The following is a 19,577-nucleotide window of genomic DNA, read 5'->3' as shown; positions in this document are numbered from 1 at the left end:
TTGCGTGGTACAGTAATTATGGTATACGATCACGTGGAGACAGTGTTTGCGCAGCAATTGCCAACATAGTGTGACTGTGGCGGAATGAGGGGAAGCAGCCTCCATTCGCCGAGGTAGATGAGAAACCGTCTTAAAAACCATCAAACCATCCACAAGGTGGCCGGCACTCCGGACCTCGGCACTAAGCCTCCTGGCGGATTCATGCAAAGGACCGGCACGCCTTCCCACTCGGGAAGCAGCGCGTTAGACCGGGCGGCTAGCAGGGCGGGTGGGTTTACCATCCTTGCCACATACTGCAGAACACTCAGCCTCCCTTCGACAGTTACCGAATCAGCCCTGTTTTCATATCCAATAGCTCCCCATTCCAAGATTCCAGGAGCGAGCGAGATTGGAACTCAAAAATCGGTCCTTTCAGTGACCTTTCAGCAGTGCATTTGTAGATACGATGGTGTCAATCTGATTGTCACAGACAGAAGCGAGACTTACTACTGAACACCACAGAATGCCATTGAAAGTCCCAGTTGGCTATGGCTTACGCTACACAAGTCTCTTTGGTCTGTGGTACGCTCTCAGCGGTAAAAGTCACATGGTAACTAGAAATCTGAACCCAGCTTCCACTAACCTGTTCCTGAGATCTCGCCATGACACTCTTTCTGGACTTACGTCTATTCACAAGAGCCAGACGCACAGTCCTACGATTTTCTCATGGTATGGTTTTTGCGCCCAATCCACTTGCTGCAGTGTTATCCCGAGCCCAGCTCGTCAACCGCTGCAGTCATTGAACTAGTGCGATCTTTCGGTATGATGCTCCCGTGTCCCTCATGCCAATGCTTCGTCTGAAAGTCTGAAAGATGGCGATAAGTTGTACGTGCACGCCCTCTGGGAATGCTGTGATGCAACCTCCATCTAGATAGTTCCAGTGACATTTGACACATCCAGTACTCACAGCATTCTCATCTGTAAAACGGATTTTTTGTATTGAAAATAAGCTTACAAGCAGATGAGGTTTCAGTAAACATACCCTCAGACATGGAAATACTGGAGTATCAGTCGGTAGCGTTCCCTCAGGATGTCCATGGTGTAGTACTTTCCATTTCCGTCAGTGTGCCTCCCCATCGAAACACACAGTTCGTCTTCTAGTAACAATAAAACCAGCATGTGTCGTGGGCAGGCCTACTCACGTTTCCTGCGCTCGTCGTCTGCTCCAGCTCCAGTATGGGTCTGCACCTCCTTCACAGTGGGCTCCGTCGGCAGCACGTCAGGGCCTGAAACACGGCGAGGAGAGGACAGGTGTAAGTCGCACAGGCGCCGCGTGGAACGTGGAGCATCAGCGGATACGAACAATGTGTAAACGCATCCTCAAAATGTGACAGAGGTAGCAAGGCTTCGCACATTGGTGGGAGGTGCAGAATAGCTCCACACAAAAGATGGAAGGCCTGACAATACTCAGCACAAATAGCATATAAACATATTACTTCATCCATAATGAATGTTAGATACTCCACCTTAACTATAACCCACGTATCATTTCCCTATTATCCTTATTTGTGGTAGCCCAAGTTCTAATTGTATCACTTTTCATATGTCCGTAAATACACCTGTGTTTTTCTGTAGTAATGTAGATAAAGAGAAATTGGAAGTCAAGTGATATGAGATGGGAAAGAGGGGAAACCTGATAGTGCATGTTGCCAACATGGCAGCCAGTTTGGAAGCTGCCATATGTGATTCAACTGGTAATTTTCAAATGGAAAGGGCGTTATGTTAAGTACCAGACAGAGAATAGCACGAGAAAAATAATGGCGCCTTTCGTTTGAGTATAGCAGTAAACACTCTCGATTGATGTTTCTTCGCTACAGGTGACGCGAAAGCCGATGGCGTCAACACAGGCCGAATGCATTGACGTTGTCCTGGTATGAGAAGAGAGGAACACCCTTGTTATCGCGGAGGGTTTCAAACAACGACACCGAAACAAACCAGCCATTACCTACAGTGCGGTGGTGAAACGTCTCTGTAAATTCCGTGAACCTGGCTCTGTCGCAGACAAATCTTAAGCTGGACGATCTAAAACTGCTTCGGATAAAGCAACGTCAAACGCTGTTGTGGTAACGTTCAGTAAGAATCCAGAGCACAGTAATCGCTGTATCTCGCAGGAAACTGCAGTTAACCGCATGTCAATAATCAGAATGTTGCCCTCACATAACGACAAATAACTCGACAATGAATAACGCTATGCTCATGTCAAAGACAGCATTGCTTTTTTTTCCTCATTAAATTCTCCGGCTGTTTGATATGTCAAACGATGTTCTTTTTTCTTGAAAATAATGAGTTGCATCCAAGATTGCGGCTTTCAAAGTGACCGCCATACATAGCCTCACAGATCTTTAGTCTCTCCCATCTCACACTATTTGACTTTCTGTTTGCCGACCTGTTTTTGTTATAGAGAGGTGGACCCTCATCTATAGACCACCCTGTACACCTCCGTTGTTGACAGATACTATCTGAGGAGGAAACTGAGTCGTGCGTCATAAAATAGAGACTGCTGTATGCTTCAAATATTGACAGGTTGATTGCACCCATGTGCCGAGTTGTTAAGGTGAAGCAGGAAGAAACTGTTACTTTGTTGGATATACACAAAAATCCAATCAGGTTTCGTTTCTCTGATATTTCTGATGTTCGTCTTCTTTTTCTATGATTTCAAGCCATGTTCAGTCCAAAGGAAGAAAGGAAAGATCTTCAAGGAGTGTTTCTTGCGGCGCGCACCGTGAACAGAAAACGTCATTTTCGATATAATGCTCTTTCAAATACACTTTTATGTGCCCAGTCGAGAGATCAGCGTCAAGTACGAAAATTTCTGGCGGATTGAACCAGTGAGCTAGACCGGGAGTCGAACCTGAATTATCCAAGCTTAACTTTCACCCGACCTCGCAGCTTCGCTTCCTGCGATACCTTCTTCACAACTTCCGCAAGTACCAAGTTCAAGTCGTGGTATGGCATACAGTTTCAATCTGCCAGAAAATTCGAGATCAGTGCAAACTTAGCTGTAGAGTGAAAATTTTTGTGAAAACCTCAAGTATGTTTGGGACAACGTTTGAGCCATGGGAATGTACTGAAGATGAGAGGATAAAATATTCATTGTTTCCAGCAGTGACTGCGTAACGCTGTTTTGTGACGGCACGGTAAAGGGAGTATTGTGCACGCTTCATTCAGTCGCCGTTTTTTCTGTCATCCACGACGAACGTCTCTGAATGAGATATCTCCACCCTGTTGTATCGACTGGTTACGCAGAATTACACTTAACAGTACTTTGTTGTGATAAACGAAACGTTTTCCAGTGATATTTGGCGTCACAAGAAACGCCCCTTAAGAACATTACGTTAGAGCTGATAACACAGCACCAGAGACACCTTCAGAAATGCGAAAGAAAAGCAACTTGACGGTTCCTAGGAGAGAGACGCACATATTGGGATACTAAAGGTGTAATTAAATCTAAAAAGTACTTGTGTTGAGAGAATTAGTTTGATCGATAAATACGCTAAAGCTTTCAATTTTTTGTGTCCAAGACCTTATCGCTATTTAAAATTTAAGCTTCTAACCATAATACATACGTGTGTCTGTATCCCAACCTATACAAGTAATTACAAACAGATAACACAACGAGTATTCAGCCTGGTGATACAGCGAACTTCCTCAATGGAAAGTCACGCAATGGGAAGTAGTAGGTGGTACTTCCTGTCAGTGCTAGAGTGCTACCTTCATCGCAAACCAAGCGTGTTGTCATGAAAAAATGGCACATTTTACACAAAGATCAAGGCAAATGTCTATGAACCCCGTACAGGTAAAAACAAATAGATGCTAGTAACATAACACAAATCTGGACCCAGTGTCGAGCCTTGTGGTAGATCAAATTTCCTGGAGTCACATTTTACTCTCAGTAGGACAGGATGGCAGGAGACGCAGCAAACAGTACTGAGAGCAGGACATTAGAAGCTACTGACAGGATGGGTGGAGAGCCAAGACAGTGGTCGGTACTCACTGAAGGCGTCGTCGCCGGGGCAGACCTTGCAGCAGCGGCCGGGCTGCAGCACGGGGTGGTCGCAGCTGGGCGCCGGGCACTCCGTCTTCACGTTGCGGCACTGCGCACGCGCCACCACGCGCCGTTTCTTCTTCACCTGCAGGGACAGAACACAGCGCGCAGTCAGCAGCTGCACCTACTAGTTGCTGCGCGAGGTCATCGCATCGCACTCTGTGTATCACCAGTGTCGTTGTGGTGTGCGTACTGTAAGACCTTTGATACACACACCATCAGATTATTTGACTTGTCGCTCAAACGAAATAGGCGAGTGTCAGCAATACGTCTCGTGGTCTTATCGTGGCGTGTTTATCTTCTGCCGTTAGGTCAGACGATAGAAATGCCACTTGCACGCTTAGAGTAGCAGATTGACGGTGACCAGCTTTAAACAGAACTTGATTAATTTTCACACACATTTATTAAAATAATGACAAGCATAAACGTTACGTAACTTGATTCTGGATGCTATTTACAATTGACAATCTGAAGTTCCTTTGGTCTTGGTATGTTAATCTTATTCTCACATATCTCTGATACTTGAGAAAGTGTCTATTCATTTATCATCATGGCTATGTACAGGAATATTATGATCTTATTAGGCGCAGACTGAAACTTGACTACAGACTAATGCAGACTGACTAATCGGAGGTCTGTACTCTCGTTATAATACTTCGAGCGTTCAGGTATCACTGCGCGAGTGTGATCCGCGAGGAGAAAAGGTTCTACGTTAGCAGCAATCTCATTGGCTGCTTGACATTAATACGCGTATCGGCGGAAGCAGAATTTGGTCCGTCTCTAAGACAGCGCCATCTAGTAGTGCGGAGATGCACGAGCGCTGCGCCTGCGCTGTTGTGCTTAGCGGGGCGCGCTCTAGTGGGAAAGTTGTGTATGCGCTGACTACGCGGAACTATGTACACAACAGTTGTACACTAGTTAAGTGTAATCAGGAAGGAGTACAAATTAGCACACCGTGTAAATGATGGTCTATATACCCTAATGACCAGCACTGTTCACGTGTTATAAGAGCGTTAATATGAAGCTTCAACAATCACATCGAAAAGATAGTTACGCAATTAATTTTTTATTTGTAAACGTTTACCTGCTTACAAGTAAAAATCTTAATTATGTAACTTCATTTTTCAAGGTAATTAAAATACACTCAAGCTCATAAATTAAGGATAATTGAAGAATATGGTGCCATACAACGTGGCACTACACAAAACTGGCGCTAATAGCACAGGCACATAGGAGAAACACACGACAGAGATCTGTAAGTCCACGGTATTGGTGATAAGCTGGGAAAACCGTCGCGAAACACATTTACTACAAAACGCCACTGTTTCCTGCGCATGTACCACGACATCAGTATGGGATATGATTACCATGCACACGTACACAGGCCGCACAACGGGTTAGAATACTCTGGATCAGGTGGTCGAGCAGCTGCTGGGGTATAGCTTCCCATTCTTACACCAGTGCCTGTCGGAGCTCCTGACATGTCCTAGGGGTTTGAAGACGTGCAGCTATATGTCGACCGAGAGCATCCCATACGTGCTCGATGGGGTTTAGGTCTGGAGAACAGGCAGGCCACTCCATTCGCCTGATATCTTCTGTTTCAAGGTACTCCTCCACAATGTCAGCTCGGTGGGGCCGTGCGTTGTTATCCATCAGGAGGAGAGTGGGACAAACTGTACCCCTGAGAAGGTGGACATACTGGTGCAAAATGACGTCCCGATGCACATGACCTGTTAAGTTCCGCTGTCAAAGACATGCAGGGGTGTACGTGCACCAAACATAATCCCACCTCAAACCGTCAAACCACGACCTCCATACAGGTCTCTTTCAAGGACATTAAGGGGTTGGTATCTGGTTCCTGGTTCACACAAGATGAAAAATCAGCGAGAATCACTGTTCAGACTATATCTGGACTCGTCTGTGAACATAACCTGGGACATCTGTTCCAATAACCATGTACTGTGTTCTTGACACCAGGCTTTACAGGCTCTCCTGTGACCAGAGGTCAGTGGAATGCACCTTGCAGTCCTCCGGGCGAATAAACCATGCCTGTTCAGTCGTCTGTAGACTGTGTGTCTGGAGACAACTATTACAGTGGCTGCGGTAAGGTCCCGAGCAAGGCTACCTGCAGTACTCCGTGGCCGCCTGCGGCCACTGATGGTGAGATATCGGTCTTCTTGTGGTGTTTTACACAGTGGACGTCCCGTATTGTACCGTCTGGACACGTTTTCTGTCTGCTGGAATCGTTGTCGTAATCTTGAGATCACACTTTGTGGCACACGGAGGACCCGTGCTAAGACCTGCTGTGTTTGACCAGCCTCCAGTCGCCCTAGTATTCTACCCCTCATAACGTCATCAATATGTGTTCTTTGAGCCATTTTCAACACACAGTCACCATTAGCAAGTCTGAAAACGTCTGCACACTTACTCGCTGCACCGTACTCTGACATGCACCAACACACCTCTGCGTATGTTAACTGCTGCCAGCGCCCCCGTGCAACGACCGTAGGTCAAATGCACCTCATGGTCATACCCCTAGGTGATTTAAACCCGCAAACCGTCCACCAGAGCGTTGTTTCACCATGTATCAGCGTTATCCTTAATTTATGAGCATGAGTGTATTTGACTACCCCACGTACTTTTAATCCCCGCCGAGAAATGAAGTTTCAGCATCCACCCGTGGAAATAAGTAGGAAACACCACCGGCATACAAACTGAAAAAAGTAAACGCACTGCTAGATGCGACAATGACCATGACGACAACGAGGGCGCCCTACAGCGGTCGGGCATACACATTATGAAAACCAGATTAATAGCGTTTCGGTGCACCTTTGGAATGGAATATAGCAGCGCTTCTGCTTGCCATGGATTCCACAAGCCCTTGGTAGGATTCCGGAGGTATGTAGCACCAGATGGCTAGACAGATGTTACGCAGTTCTCGTAAATTACTAAGCCGTGGTTTGTTGACGCGGAACTGCAACCGATAGTGTCTCAGATGTGTTCCAGCAGGTTCAGATCAGGGGACTTTGCCGGCCAAGGCACCAGCGTGATTTTACCATCATACTCCTCTAATTGTTGTAGCAGAATTCTGGTCTTGAGACACGCACAGTTGTTGTGCTGGAAGATGCTATCGCAGTCGGGAAAGGTACATAGGATGAAGGGTTGCAGGTGATTTACAATAAAGTTCACACTGTCCACAGTTGATGCCTTCGATTATTACCACATGTTGTATGGAAGCCCTGTTAAATGTCTGCCATAGCATAACGCTTTCCGCACTGGCTTGCGTCAGTGATGCGGTGCTGTTTCGTGCAGACGCGACCACCGACTTGGTATAACAAGAAACGTAATTCATCCGATCAGGCAACACGTTTCTATTGATTTACGGTTCAGTCTTGATGATGGAGACATACAGAGGCCGCTTTTGCAGAATCCCATGTTCAACAGTGTGCGCTGAATGGTGTGCTCCGGTACGTTTTGCCTACACCATCACTGTACTTTGCAGTCTCTACTCCGGTTATATACTTTCCTTATTGAGTATCATGCCCGCATCACCACCAGGCGACTTACAATCTCCCGGTGGGCACTGATCGCAATGTTTTGGGTAATCAGTGCGAACATGCTAATGGCTATTGACTGTATCACCGAGGGCTTTTACGATCCTTTCACTGGTCACACCTTGCTGAACGGAGCGTGTGTTGTGCGGAACCTCTGGAACGAGAGGTAGATGGACGACTCTAGGCCGCCCTCAGTCATCTGACCTTGATATTGCTGGCTACACCTCAGAACGTCGCTCGAATCGCTACAATGACCAGACCAGACACAGTTTCTCCATCTAATAAACTTTACAGCAATATGAAAGCAAAAGGAATCTGATATGACCAATTGCACTACATTTCATACAAGTACTCCTTGAGGTAACATGTTAGTGTTTTCAGTATGTGGGAAACGAAGTTTGCACAGTGCAAATGAAACCGTAAGTGCGATGTATGTTTGAATACGTAGTGACAATTGAACATCTGTACCATAGAGGGACTCGCAGCCACATTGCCGGCTATCCTCCTGCAGTCGTTTCAACCAACAGGCTACCTTTGCCACTGATGTTCGCGTGTACTGCATCCGAAAATTACAACCAGATTTATACCCATGGGGTTTTTCAGAATAGCACCCCTGGTTTGTTAGAAGATAATGGCTTGCCCCTCTAAGGAAATGATTAAGAGCTGAATTAATTTCACTAAAACTAAAAGACTACAATAACTTCGCCGGCCGGGGTGGCCGAGCGGTTCTAGCCGCTACAGTCTGGAACCGCGCGACCGCTATGGCCGCAGGTTCGAATCCTGTCTCGGGTATGGATGTGTGTGATGTCCTTAGGTCGGTTAGGTTTAAGTAGTTATAAGTTCTAGGGGACTGATGACCACAGCAGTTAGGTCCCATAGTGCTCAGAGCCATTTGAACCAATTTTTTTGGAACCACTGCATTTTCTTTCTTTGTTAATCATCCTCAAAAAATGGTTCAAATGGCTCTGAGCACTATGGGACCTAACTGCTGTGGTCATCAGTCCCCTAGAACTTAGAACTACTTAAACCTAACTAACCTAAGGACGTCACACACATCCATGCCCGAGGCAGGATTCGAACCTGCGACCGTAGCGGGCACGCGGTTCCAGACTGAAGCGCCTAGAACCGTACGGCCACACTGGCCGGCTAATCATCCTCTTTACTTACTTCATATCAATGCTTATAATTCAGGCATACATACATCCTAGAAGACAATTACATCCATCACTTTGTTGCCTAAAACGAGACTATTATAAATATCAGCTTTTCTTTTGCAAACATAAACCATTCTTTTTAACTATGACTTAACTCATAAAAAAGAAAGCTGCGTTTTAATCCTGCTAACAAACGTCAGTGTTAACCTTCCTTTTCACTAATCACAGGACATTGCCTCGAAACGAAAACTTAAAATATGTTATCATATAATACTATCAGTTAGTTGTTTTCAAAGTTACGCTGTTTTACAGGGACGATCTTTCCCGTTAGTTCTACTAAACCTTTTCCACATTTACGGCTCCACTTAAATTTAACGCGATGTAAGTACAAAATGAAAGGATTTTGACAGACTACATGTGAATCAAGGTGGCGTAAAGATGGTCACGTCTAGCAAGTTATCGGAAATCATAGCTGGTTTGTCAGATTTGTTGCAGTAACGAAGCCCCTCACGGACGCAGACACACGAACTTTTCTGTATGGCGGGTAGCAGCCGCCGGGACTGAAGGCGAAGCAATGCACCTGTTAGCCACAGACTCCAGACGCCATCACCTGGCGCAGTATTACCTGAACAGACACTACGGTCTTCATTTTTATTCGCATGAACGATGGGTGTAGACTGAAAACAAACTATTCATTCCACAATTCCTCGGAATTACGATTCTCAAAGCAGAACAACATTGATATTGGTCAATTACATCTTATCTCAAAAAATTTGGTAGATATATTTAACAAGAACGTATATCTCTAGGTGCCCGTCCAGATAGGCGAACACGTTAAAAGCGCTACTTCCAGGATACTAGGAGGTAGGCGTGCCCCGGATCGAATTCGCATCAAGATACTAGGAGGTAAGCCTGCCCCGGATCGAATTCGCATCAAGTATTAACGACGCGACTGGTGTGGTTTAAAGAAGGTTTACCAGACTGAACTAAGTAAATACTAAGCTGGTACTCATATCCTTCAACGCAAACATCTAGAAAACGTACTCACACTTGAACATGAGATATACTCTAGACGCGGACAAATGGGGTTCACAGATTTCGTCCTGGGGGGAGGTAGGAACATTAGGGACAGTATCTGGCCACCAAATACCACTAACATTGCCTCAATCGATTTAACAGAGTCAACCCCGTAGAAAAAAAACGGGAAAAGTAAGAAGAAAGAAGAAGAAGAAGAATGTAACCCCAGATACAATTTGTGTGAGCACTTTCCTGGCTATAGATGAAACCATAAGGCATACAACTACAAAGTGACTGCAGCTTCCTTACCATGCGAACATTCTATACAGAAATGTATCATCGTACGCTTTACTGTTAAGCAGGTGACGCCTGCACCTTATTAGAGAAAACAGAAAAAAAACTGGTTGGCTCCATTAGCAGTCATAATGTATCCAGCGTTGAAAACGCGTCATCCAGACGTTTGCCTTTAGCTCAGGTCTTTTGGATAAGGGAAACACAGAGAAAACTCGTCTGTAACACAGCCGCCGCTCTCCAGAGAAATGTCTTTATGGGTGGAGAAGCCATGACTACCGTTCTCCTATGGGAAAGGCACATGCACTAGTGTCGATGAATTCCTTTTACGTGCCCTGTATTTCAAACGGCTTCTTTGTCACGGGATTGACAGGAATGTAAGCTAAACAGTCAAAATGCCTGCGAGCGTTTCGTGTCTCTGTTTAACCAAGCACATATTTTGTTGTTTTTTCTTCATTTTTTATGCATTCTAAGGCCAGTTCCTCTGATTAAAGTTTTACAGTTGGCGTGAAATAATCTCAATTGTATTCATAATTTTGAATAGTTGTTTTTTCGGAAAAAACTTAATTCGCTGTTTAAGAAACCAAAAAACAGAATACCCACATCTGTTTTTACTCTGCGGATATTTGTAACGGTATTTTTCAAGTCTTATTTAGACATTTTAGAGTTCTCGTTTCTGCGTCTTAAGTGAAAATAAGAGTAACGAATCTCAGAATTACAAAAATTATCTTTATTCTGTCCAGAAATTTAATAATGTCCTCTTACGTATTTACAGTGAAACTTTGGAGCAAAATATGACATAAAATTTGTACAAAGTAAAAAAAAAGTGCTCGTTCGAAGCGGATTAGCTCCTATGGTCTCCTTTGCTGTTGGAACGCCGTGGCACCGATGCCAGCATCAATACGCTATTTCACTGAACTCGTCGTCCATCTCAAAACATCTATAAAACCTAGGATCACGCAGAGTAACTTATGAAAGATTTCCTCAAGCAAATCTCTATACACTGTCAAAGATTTTTCGATACATCGTTTGTAAAAGATCTTTGTGAAAGATTTTTTAGAGCGTATTACAGGAATAACGGCTTCTATTTTTCCTTAATTTAAGATTATCTCGGACTAGTTTGGAAAGCGTAGTTGTTGGTAGGAGTAATGTGACATTTTCCTTTCATTTCCGGCATTGCGCAATACATTTTGTACTATACAGGGTATCTCAGGAGTACTGTTCAATATTTAGAGACATGATAGGAAAGATCATTCGAAGTAAAAAATGTCTAGTAAATATGGGTTATAAAATGCTTACCTTTAAAGAGCTATGAACTGCTGTTCATCTTCGATACCGTGAAACAAATCACTTCTAGCGCAAGCTCTTTGCTGTCTATATTTTGAAAGGTGATAGTATATCAAAGCAAGAAATAAATTATCTAGTACACATGGAATCTAAAATGCATACATTAAGAGTAACAAGCTCTTGTTCAGTAGAAGACATACGTTACGCGTTAGTGAAGATGAACACGTGGCTATAGCTCTTAAGAGCACTTTAAAGCCCATGTTTACTGGACTTTTTTCTTGGTTTGGTCCATTCTATCACTTCACAAAACATGGAAAGCAAAGAAATTGCAGTAGAAAAGATTTGTTTCAGAGTAACGAAGATTAAGAAGTGCTCATCGCTCTTAAACATTTGAAAGCCATATTTACTAGACTTTTTGCTCGAGCGATCGTTTCTGTCATATCTCTGAATATTGATCTTTCCTCCTAGGACACCCTGTACTGAGGAACTATCTCTAGAATGGACTCTCCTTCGCTCTCTATAGGATGGTATGTGGTACTGGACACTAGAAGGCAGTAAGCGTTGTTCATTATTCTTGCGCGCATGTGTTTCTGTCCGCTGGGAGCAATAAATCTTACGCCTCTGTCTCGCTAGACACACCGTGCAGATCGCTCCACTTAGCCCCGCTAGCAGTGTGTGTACTGCTCTCTCTCTCTCTCTCTCTCTCTCTCTGGTGCTGGGGAGCTTCGTGTCGCTTCGCTGCCTCCCAATTGCCCCGCCATTAACAGTGAAGCGGTCCTACGTCGGTGTAACACGAGCGCCGGCGCTTGTGTTAAGCACACGTTTTCTAGCGAGGATGTGACTTTGTGGATGCAACAGGCGATCCGAAACGTCGGCGACGGCACTGTAACCACCAACACGTGTCCTCTCGAAAAAAGTGGCAGTAAACTTTCAACAACTCCTAACCCAGCTGTCAAGAGGGTTAGCCCAGTTTCATCCACCTCCTGCATTAATGAGGAAAATGAAAGTATTTATGGAACCAAAAAATATTCATTTCACAAATGTTTTGTCTCCGTTTAATTTGTCAACTCTCTAGGTATTCCTATTGACGGTTGTTCCTAATATTTTAAACAGATCATCAGTAAGTGTTGTTATTCTTGCTACGTGGTTCAAGCTGGCCAGCAGTCGATAAGCGATTCTTTGCCCACATTCCCTACTGACTATAACCAAAGTTATTAATTACGCTGTCTGGTTCAAATGGCTCTGAGCACTATGGGACTTAACATCTGAGATCATCAGTCCCGTAGACTTAGAACTACTTAAAGGTAACTAACCTAAGGACAGCACACAGATCCATGCACGAAGCAGGATTCGAACCTGCGACCGTAGCAGCCGCTTGGTTCCGGACCGAAGCGCGGCCGACGCAATAGAAAACAACCATTGGGATTGCCTCAAGGCAACGAGAATTTTTCAAAATTCACAGAGATAATCACTGACGTGTCGAGTGTCACCTCTGGAGATGGTTGTCAACGCTACCGTCACCGGTATTCGCTACTGAAGAAGAACTGTTATGGATATTACGACGGTAGCGGACTCCATACGACCATATTCCGAACAAGCTCTTTGGAGAACAGGTTTCACGATTGTTCTGGCCAAACGACTGCCAATTTGGCTAGCGTGTCGGGTAACGCGTTGACGCGAACACCGCCATTATTCTGCTTGAAGAGGATACCTTCCTCAAGTTGCAGGAACGGTAACGGAATGGGCTGGGCGATATTCTTGATGTAAAAGCTCTGGCTCAATACAGCATGACGCCTGGAATTGGCACGTTTATTTCGCTTCATGACAGTCTTTTCAAGGCCGACGCCACGGTCGCAAACGACATGTATTGACGCCAAAGTAGAATCAGTTCTCGTTACCAAACTTAAATCCTCCCATCTGGGTGTTTCTCTGTACTATCAGGAAACGCAGGATGAAGATTAGGTACGAAGGGAAGCTAGCTCAAATCAAAATTTTCAAATGTGTGTGAAATCCTAAGGACAAAACTGCTTAGAGGTCATCGGTCCCTGGACTTACAAACTACTTAAACTAACTTACGCTAACAACAACACACACCACACGAGGGTGGACTCGAACCTCTGACGAGAGGGGCCGCGCAAGCTAGCTCAACTTGCAGCTTGCAGAATGCAGTAAAGTGCTCCCGATACTTCCACACTCGAGGTGTAACATTGCTCAAAATCTGCACATCGGTTGCCTTACGATGAGTAATGCCGTTTCTCTCGTACGCCAGTACCGACGCAAATCCGTAAACTGCACCTGTCCGCCACGAGAAAGACTAACACATACCGGCTTCTCAGACCGCCGACACCAAGTCCGATACGCAGCTGATACTTTTCGCCTGTCGTGTTGGGCAATTCTGGTGTGCGATCATGTCTCCCCGCACACTCCAGAATACGACGAAATTCAGTGAATTCTATGTTTTGTAGGCGGCAACTCCTTTCTGGCATGTCTTCAATGTTCACTGACGCACTACAGTGCTCGAAATAACAGACCACTAACTTCGTACTTCAAATAAACACATTGTGCAATCCATGTTTTCATGGTCAATGCGTGCTTTCTCCTGTGTACAAACGTTTCTTAACGTTCACGTTGATTTTTACTGGTGTAAAATGTTGGAGATGGTGTAGGGGGGAGGGGAGGGGAGACTGTCACATACCGCTTGACAAAAAAAAAGTGAAGTACCCAAAATACATGGACGGATGTGAATGTAATTTAGTACAGGTATACACCAACAGCGGGTACGTAAACGGAGTTGCAAGTCTCTGCCACAGCTAGAACGACCACCAGCAGAATGCTCTACAGCTGTTCATGTCTGTTGTTGTTAACATGCATGGTACGGTATAAAAGGGCCGCGAACAGCAACAGCTGTTGCGTGATCACTGTGAAGCACGCGGAAATGCCGCGTATTGTGTGAGTCAGTGTTATCGGCACCTGAAGGAATTTTACAGAGGCCGCATTGTGGACCTCCATTTGGCGGGCTAATCGAATCCTGTAATACCGGGATTTCGGGGGCATTCGAATGTGACTGGGGACCGATGTTGGACCACAAAAAATGGCTCTGAGCACTATGGGACTTAACTTCTCAGGTCATCAGTCCCCTAGAACTTAGAACTACTTAAACCTAACTAACATAAGGACATCACACGCATCCATGCCCGAGGCAGGATTCGAACGTGCGACCGTAGCGGTCTCGCTTTTCCGGACTGTAGCGCCTAGAACCGCTCGGCCACCCGGGCCGGCGAAATGTTGGACCACAAAGGAACTTTAAGCAGACATACTTGTCGTCAATGTTTCGGTCACCATACATACCACCGCAAGGCAGAATTAGGGTATTGTGCACCAAGCACATCGCAGCTCCTTTGCACCTGAAGGAAGATTCCTTCATCTGCGCCAATCTTCTTCAAAAGTCTTTCTTGCTGGTTTTGCCCATCGTGCAATCTTGCTTTCTAGATAATACAATTCCTTTGCTTCATTGACTACTGTGCCGTTTGTAGATTACTGTTAAGCAACTCACTATTCTCATTTCTGCTACTCTCCGTCACCTTAGTACTTGCTTTACCGACCCCTACGCTGTGATTCATTCCGAGTATGCCGTTCATTACGCCCATTTATAAATGTTTATTACTCGCTTGCCTCTACATAAGATTAAGTCGTATCACACCGACATCAGAACTCTGTCTGCCTCTGAACGCCGCATGCGATACTATCAAAAATTTTCATGTTCTACCTGCGAAACGACCGTGAAAACTTAAGGCTATTACAAAGACAGAAAAGAAGACGCACCGCGAAGGAATTATGCACAAGGGACGGAAATCGGTAGATGTGATTTACGTGCACAGAAAAACAAATCAGTACAATTCCAGAAAAAATTGATGATTCATTCAAGAGAAAGAACTTCACAAACTGAGAAAGCCAACAACAATTACCGAGCGAGGTGGCGGAGTGGTTAGCACACTGGACTCGCATTTGGGAAGACGACGGTTCAATCCCGCGTCCGGCCGTCCTGATTTAGGTTTTCCGTGATTTCCCTAAATCGCTCCTGGGAAATGCCGGGTGGTTCCTTCGAAAAGACACGGCCGACTTCCTTCCCTAATCTGATGAGACGGATGACCTCGCTGTTTGGTCTCCTCCCCCAAACAACCCAACCCCAATAACAATTGGTGCACCTTTGGCGCTTATGAAAGCAGTTACTCGGCTTGGTACTGATTGGTAAGAGTTGCTGGATTTCCACCCGAGGGATACCGTGTTAAATTCTACCCAATTGGCGCGTCACATCGTCAAAGTCCCGAGCTGGTTGGAGGGCGCTGACCGCAATCTTACTGGCCGAGGTCTGGTTTGGAAGCACGAAGACGAGCAGTAGAAACTCTCGCCGTGTGTGGGAGGGCATTATCTTGCTGAATTGTAAGGAACACATACAAAAAGGTTGTGGGGAAGGCTAACCAAAGACTGCATTTTACTGGTAGGACACTTAGAAAATGTGACAGATCTACTAAAGAGACTGCCTACACTACGCTTGTCGGTCCTCTTTTAGAATACTGCCGCGCAGTGTGGGTTCCTTGGCAGATAGGAGTGACGGAGTACATCGAGAATGTTCAAAGAATGGCAGCACGTTTCGTATTAGCGCGAAATAGGGGTCACTGAAATGATACAGGATTTGGGATGGCCATCATTAAAAGAAAGGCATTTCTCGTTGCTTCAGAATCTTCTCTCGAAATTCGAATCACCAACTTCTCCTCCGAATGCGAACATATTTTGTTGACGCTGACCTACATAGGGAGAAACGATCACCATGATAAAATAAGGGAAATCGGAGCTCGCACGGAAATATATACATTTTTGTTCTTTCCGCGCTCTATACGAGACTGGAATAACAGAGAATTATGAAGGTAGTTCGATGAACCCTCTGCCACGTTTAAGTAGTTCTAAGTTCTAGGGGACTGATGACCTCAGATGTTAAGTCCCATAGTGCTCAAAGCCATTTGAACCATTTTGAATATAAATAACTTTCTGCTCTGGCGACATAAGGAAACACATGAGCGCTTTTCTACGCCGACGTTTCCGATTAGTTGGTGCGTCTGGCAGTAACTGTCTTTACTTGTAGTGCCGTCGTGAGATAACAACTTTTTCCCAAGACATCGTCCTACGGACCATACCACACAAGCAAGTAAAAGTACACCTCTTCCATTGGGTTGACGGACAGTACTACTGTTAGCACGGATACAATAACAAGTATCAGAAGAAGTGGCATATATCTCATATTATACTGTGCTGATACAATTTCCACATAAATATTCTTTGACACAATGATGTGGATATAATGTTGTTGTAGCTAGACCTTTCCCCCGATGCCAAAGATATTTCGGCGGTGGTGTCTCGGCTATCGTTGAGCTGATACGGAATTCCTATCGCCTCTGTAGAGTGTACATTAGGTGGCCAGTATTCGTCAGAGATTAGAGGAGAAGTTGAAAAACATAATTATTCTTTCTGGAAGTACATCGAGACATTGTTCACAGATAATGTTGCACACAACAGAATGTGTTTTACGTGAAGAAAAGAGATTCTCTGCAGCTAGTAGTGTCAGAACAAATCCGAGGCTCAGCAGGAGAATCATCTGCAAGGAAAGCGTGTCGTTTCGCTAGGACTGAATTTTCAGCAGGCGGACCTTGTGTAATGGGGTGGTAACGTGGGACGATCAGCTCCGTGGCGGACGTTCCTCTCAGTTTCCAGTCTGCGATGCCTCACCGAGTAGGCCGATGCCGTGTCGCAATGAGCACACGACGCGGGCAGACGTCACAGGTGTTCGCATCGACACGCACGTCCCAGCATACCCATCAACGTCCCCTCTAATCTCTGACGAGTACCGCCCACCTAGCGTAAGCTCTGCTGAGGTGATAGGAATTCCGTGTCAAGCAAACGACAACCGAGTCACCGTCGCGGAAATGTCTTTGGAATCGAGGGAAAAGGCCTGGCTACAACGACAGTATATCTACAACATTGTCTCAGAGAATATGGAATGTGGAAATTGTATCAGCACAGTATAATATGAGATACAAGCCTCTTCCAGGAGACGAAATAATTTGGAGTATGTGTGACTGGTTGCCGTTTTTCCTATTCCTTGTCATCGTATCCGTACTAACATTAATACTGCCCATCCACCCAATGGGAGGGGATGATATTGTTCCTTGTGTATGTGGTGTCGTCAGCAGAACGAGTTCTCAGGCAAAAATTGGGAGCTCACGACGGCACTACACGTAAAGACTGTCACTGCGAGATGTATCAACGAATCGGAGACGTCGGCATAGACAAGCGCTCATGTGTTTCCTTATGTCGCCACTGCAGAAAAGTTAGTTATATACGAAAGCAGTACCGCTCACCACAGTCTCTATGTAATCAGTGACCATTTGTCATCATCGCTAGCGACGAGGGTATCGTCTTACCACAGACCCGGCTGCGTTTGAATAGAACAGTTGTTCTAGAGTTGTATCCTGTTAAAGACAATTGTATTCTGATGCCAAACTGTGGTTCTGCAAATGTTGTAAGTATCAGGTCATCTGTGCGTATAGTACTTGTTTCATAGTTACGTTTTTACCGTGGTCAAGTTTTAATAAATTACTGATAATTTACGTGTGTGTGTTGTTGTATCTGCTCGACCCTCTCCTGAAGTAATCTAGTCTTGCTAAAATACACCAAACTATATGCAAGTAGTAGCATATAGTTTCCGGAAACAACGTATAAGAGAATAAGGTTGCTTAAAAGCGTCTAGATTTTTCTTTATAAGCCAATAACAGCTGATTTTATTACAATAACTAAAGAAAATTCATACGTTCCTTTTAATTAAAACCATTACGTGCGCCCTCTTCTATATCTTCCCCCCCCCCCCCCCCCCCCTTCTTCTCTTCTCTTTTACACTTTCCTTCCTAGATTTGTAAGCCTTGCCGTCTACGGATTTTGCGTGTTCGTCCTATTTACAGTAAGTCCTTTCTTAGTATTATTGTTATCTTTAAATATTCAAACGATTTAAGGTGCTTGAAATGTTCACAACTAATCGGATACTATCTAGTGTATTCCCTTTGTTACGGGCCTTATGTTACACGTATTAACATTTAACAGAGCTACCATTCATTACATCAAGCGGAAATTTCTCTTAGTATCTGTGGATTTCCTTACGAACTTTTACGACGATACTTTTCTGTAACCAACAACCTTTTAACGGAACGATTTGATAGTGCACCTTACCGATTCTCATAAATCAGTTTTTATTCTGAGAGTCTATAGAGCACACCCAATTTACCTGAGTTTTTGTTTAACACTCGCCGTCCAATATAATATTTTGGAGAGAGACTGACAGATAAACATCGATATGCAGCAGGATTTTGGAACATATATTGTATTCGAACATTATGCATTACCTCGAAGAGAACGATCTATTGACGCACGGTCCACACGGATTTAGGAAACATCGTTCTTGTGAAAAACAACTAGATCTTTACTCACACGAAGGGTTTAGTGCTACTGATAAGGGATTTCAAATTGATTCCGTATTTCAACGTTTCCAGATGGTTTTTGACACTGTACCACACAGGTTTTTGTTTAACACTCGCCGTCCAATATAATATTTTGGAGAGAGACAGACAGATAAACATCGATATGCAGCAGGATTTTGGAACGTATATTGTATTCTAACATTATGCATTACCTCGAAGAGAACGGTCTATCGACGCATGGTCCACACGGATTTAGGAAACATCGTTCTTGTGAAACACAACTAGCTCTTTACTCACACGAAGGGTTAAGTGCTACTGATAAGGGATTTCAAATTGATTCCGTATTTCAACATTTCCACAAGGCTTTTCACACTGTACCACACAAGCTGCTCTGTAGTGAAATTGCGTGCTTATGGAATATCGTGTCAGTTATGTGACTGGATTCGTGATTTCTTGTAAGAGGGGTCACAGTTAGTAGAAACTGACGGAAAATCATCGAATAACAGAAGTGATCTCTGGTGCTCCCCGAGGTAGTGTTATAGGCTCTTTGTTGTTCTTTATCTATATAAATGATTTAGGAGACAATCTGAGCAGCCTTCTTAGGTTGTTTGCAGATGATGCTGTCATTTATCAACTAGTAAAATCATCACAAGACCAAAACAAATCC

General features: G+C 44.5%; 1 protein-coding gene across 1 annotated transcript in view; it reads right to left on the bottom strand.

The window, feature by feature from the left end:
• Window positions 1–19,577, bottom strand: part of LOC124789140 (dorsal-ventral patterning protein Sog) — a 477,626-nt gene that overhangs the window by 72,101 nt on the left and 385,948 nt on the right. Inside the window, exons 3-4 of the mRNA XM_047256433.1 lie at window positions 4,034–4,169; window positions 1,182–1,265 (exon numbers count right to left, since the gene is read on the bottom strand). Of these exons, the coding sequence (XP_047112389.1) occupies window positions 1,182–1,265; window positions 4,034–4,169 (220 nt within the window). The remainder of the gene's footprint in view (window positions 1–1,181; window positions 1,266–4,033; window positions 4,170–19,577) is intronic.

The sequence above is a fragment of the Schistocerca piceifrons genome, chromosome 3, assembly GCF_021461385.2.
Source record: "Schistocerca piceifrons isolate TAMUIC-IGC-003096 chromosome 3, iqSchPice1.1, whole genome shotgun sequence".
In the NCBI taxonomy this organism is placed as follows: domain Eukaryota; kingdom Metazoa; phylum Arthropoda; class Insecta; order Orthoptera; family Acrididae; genus Schistocerca; species Schistocerca piceifrons.
Note: the sequence above shows the minus strand (reverse complement) of the source record. Positions and strands in the feature narration are given on the sequence as shown.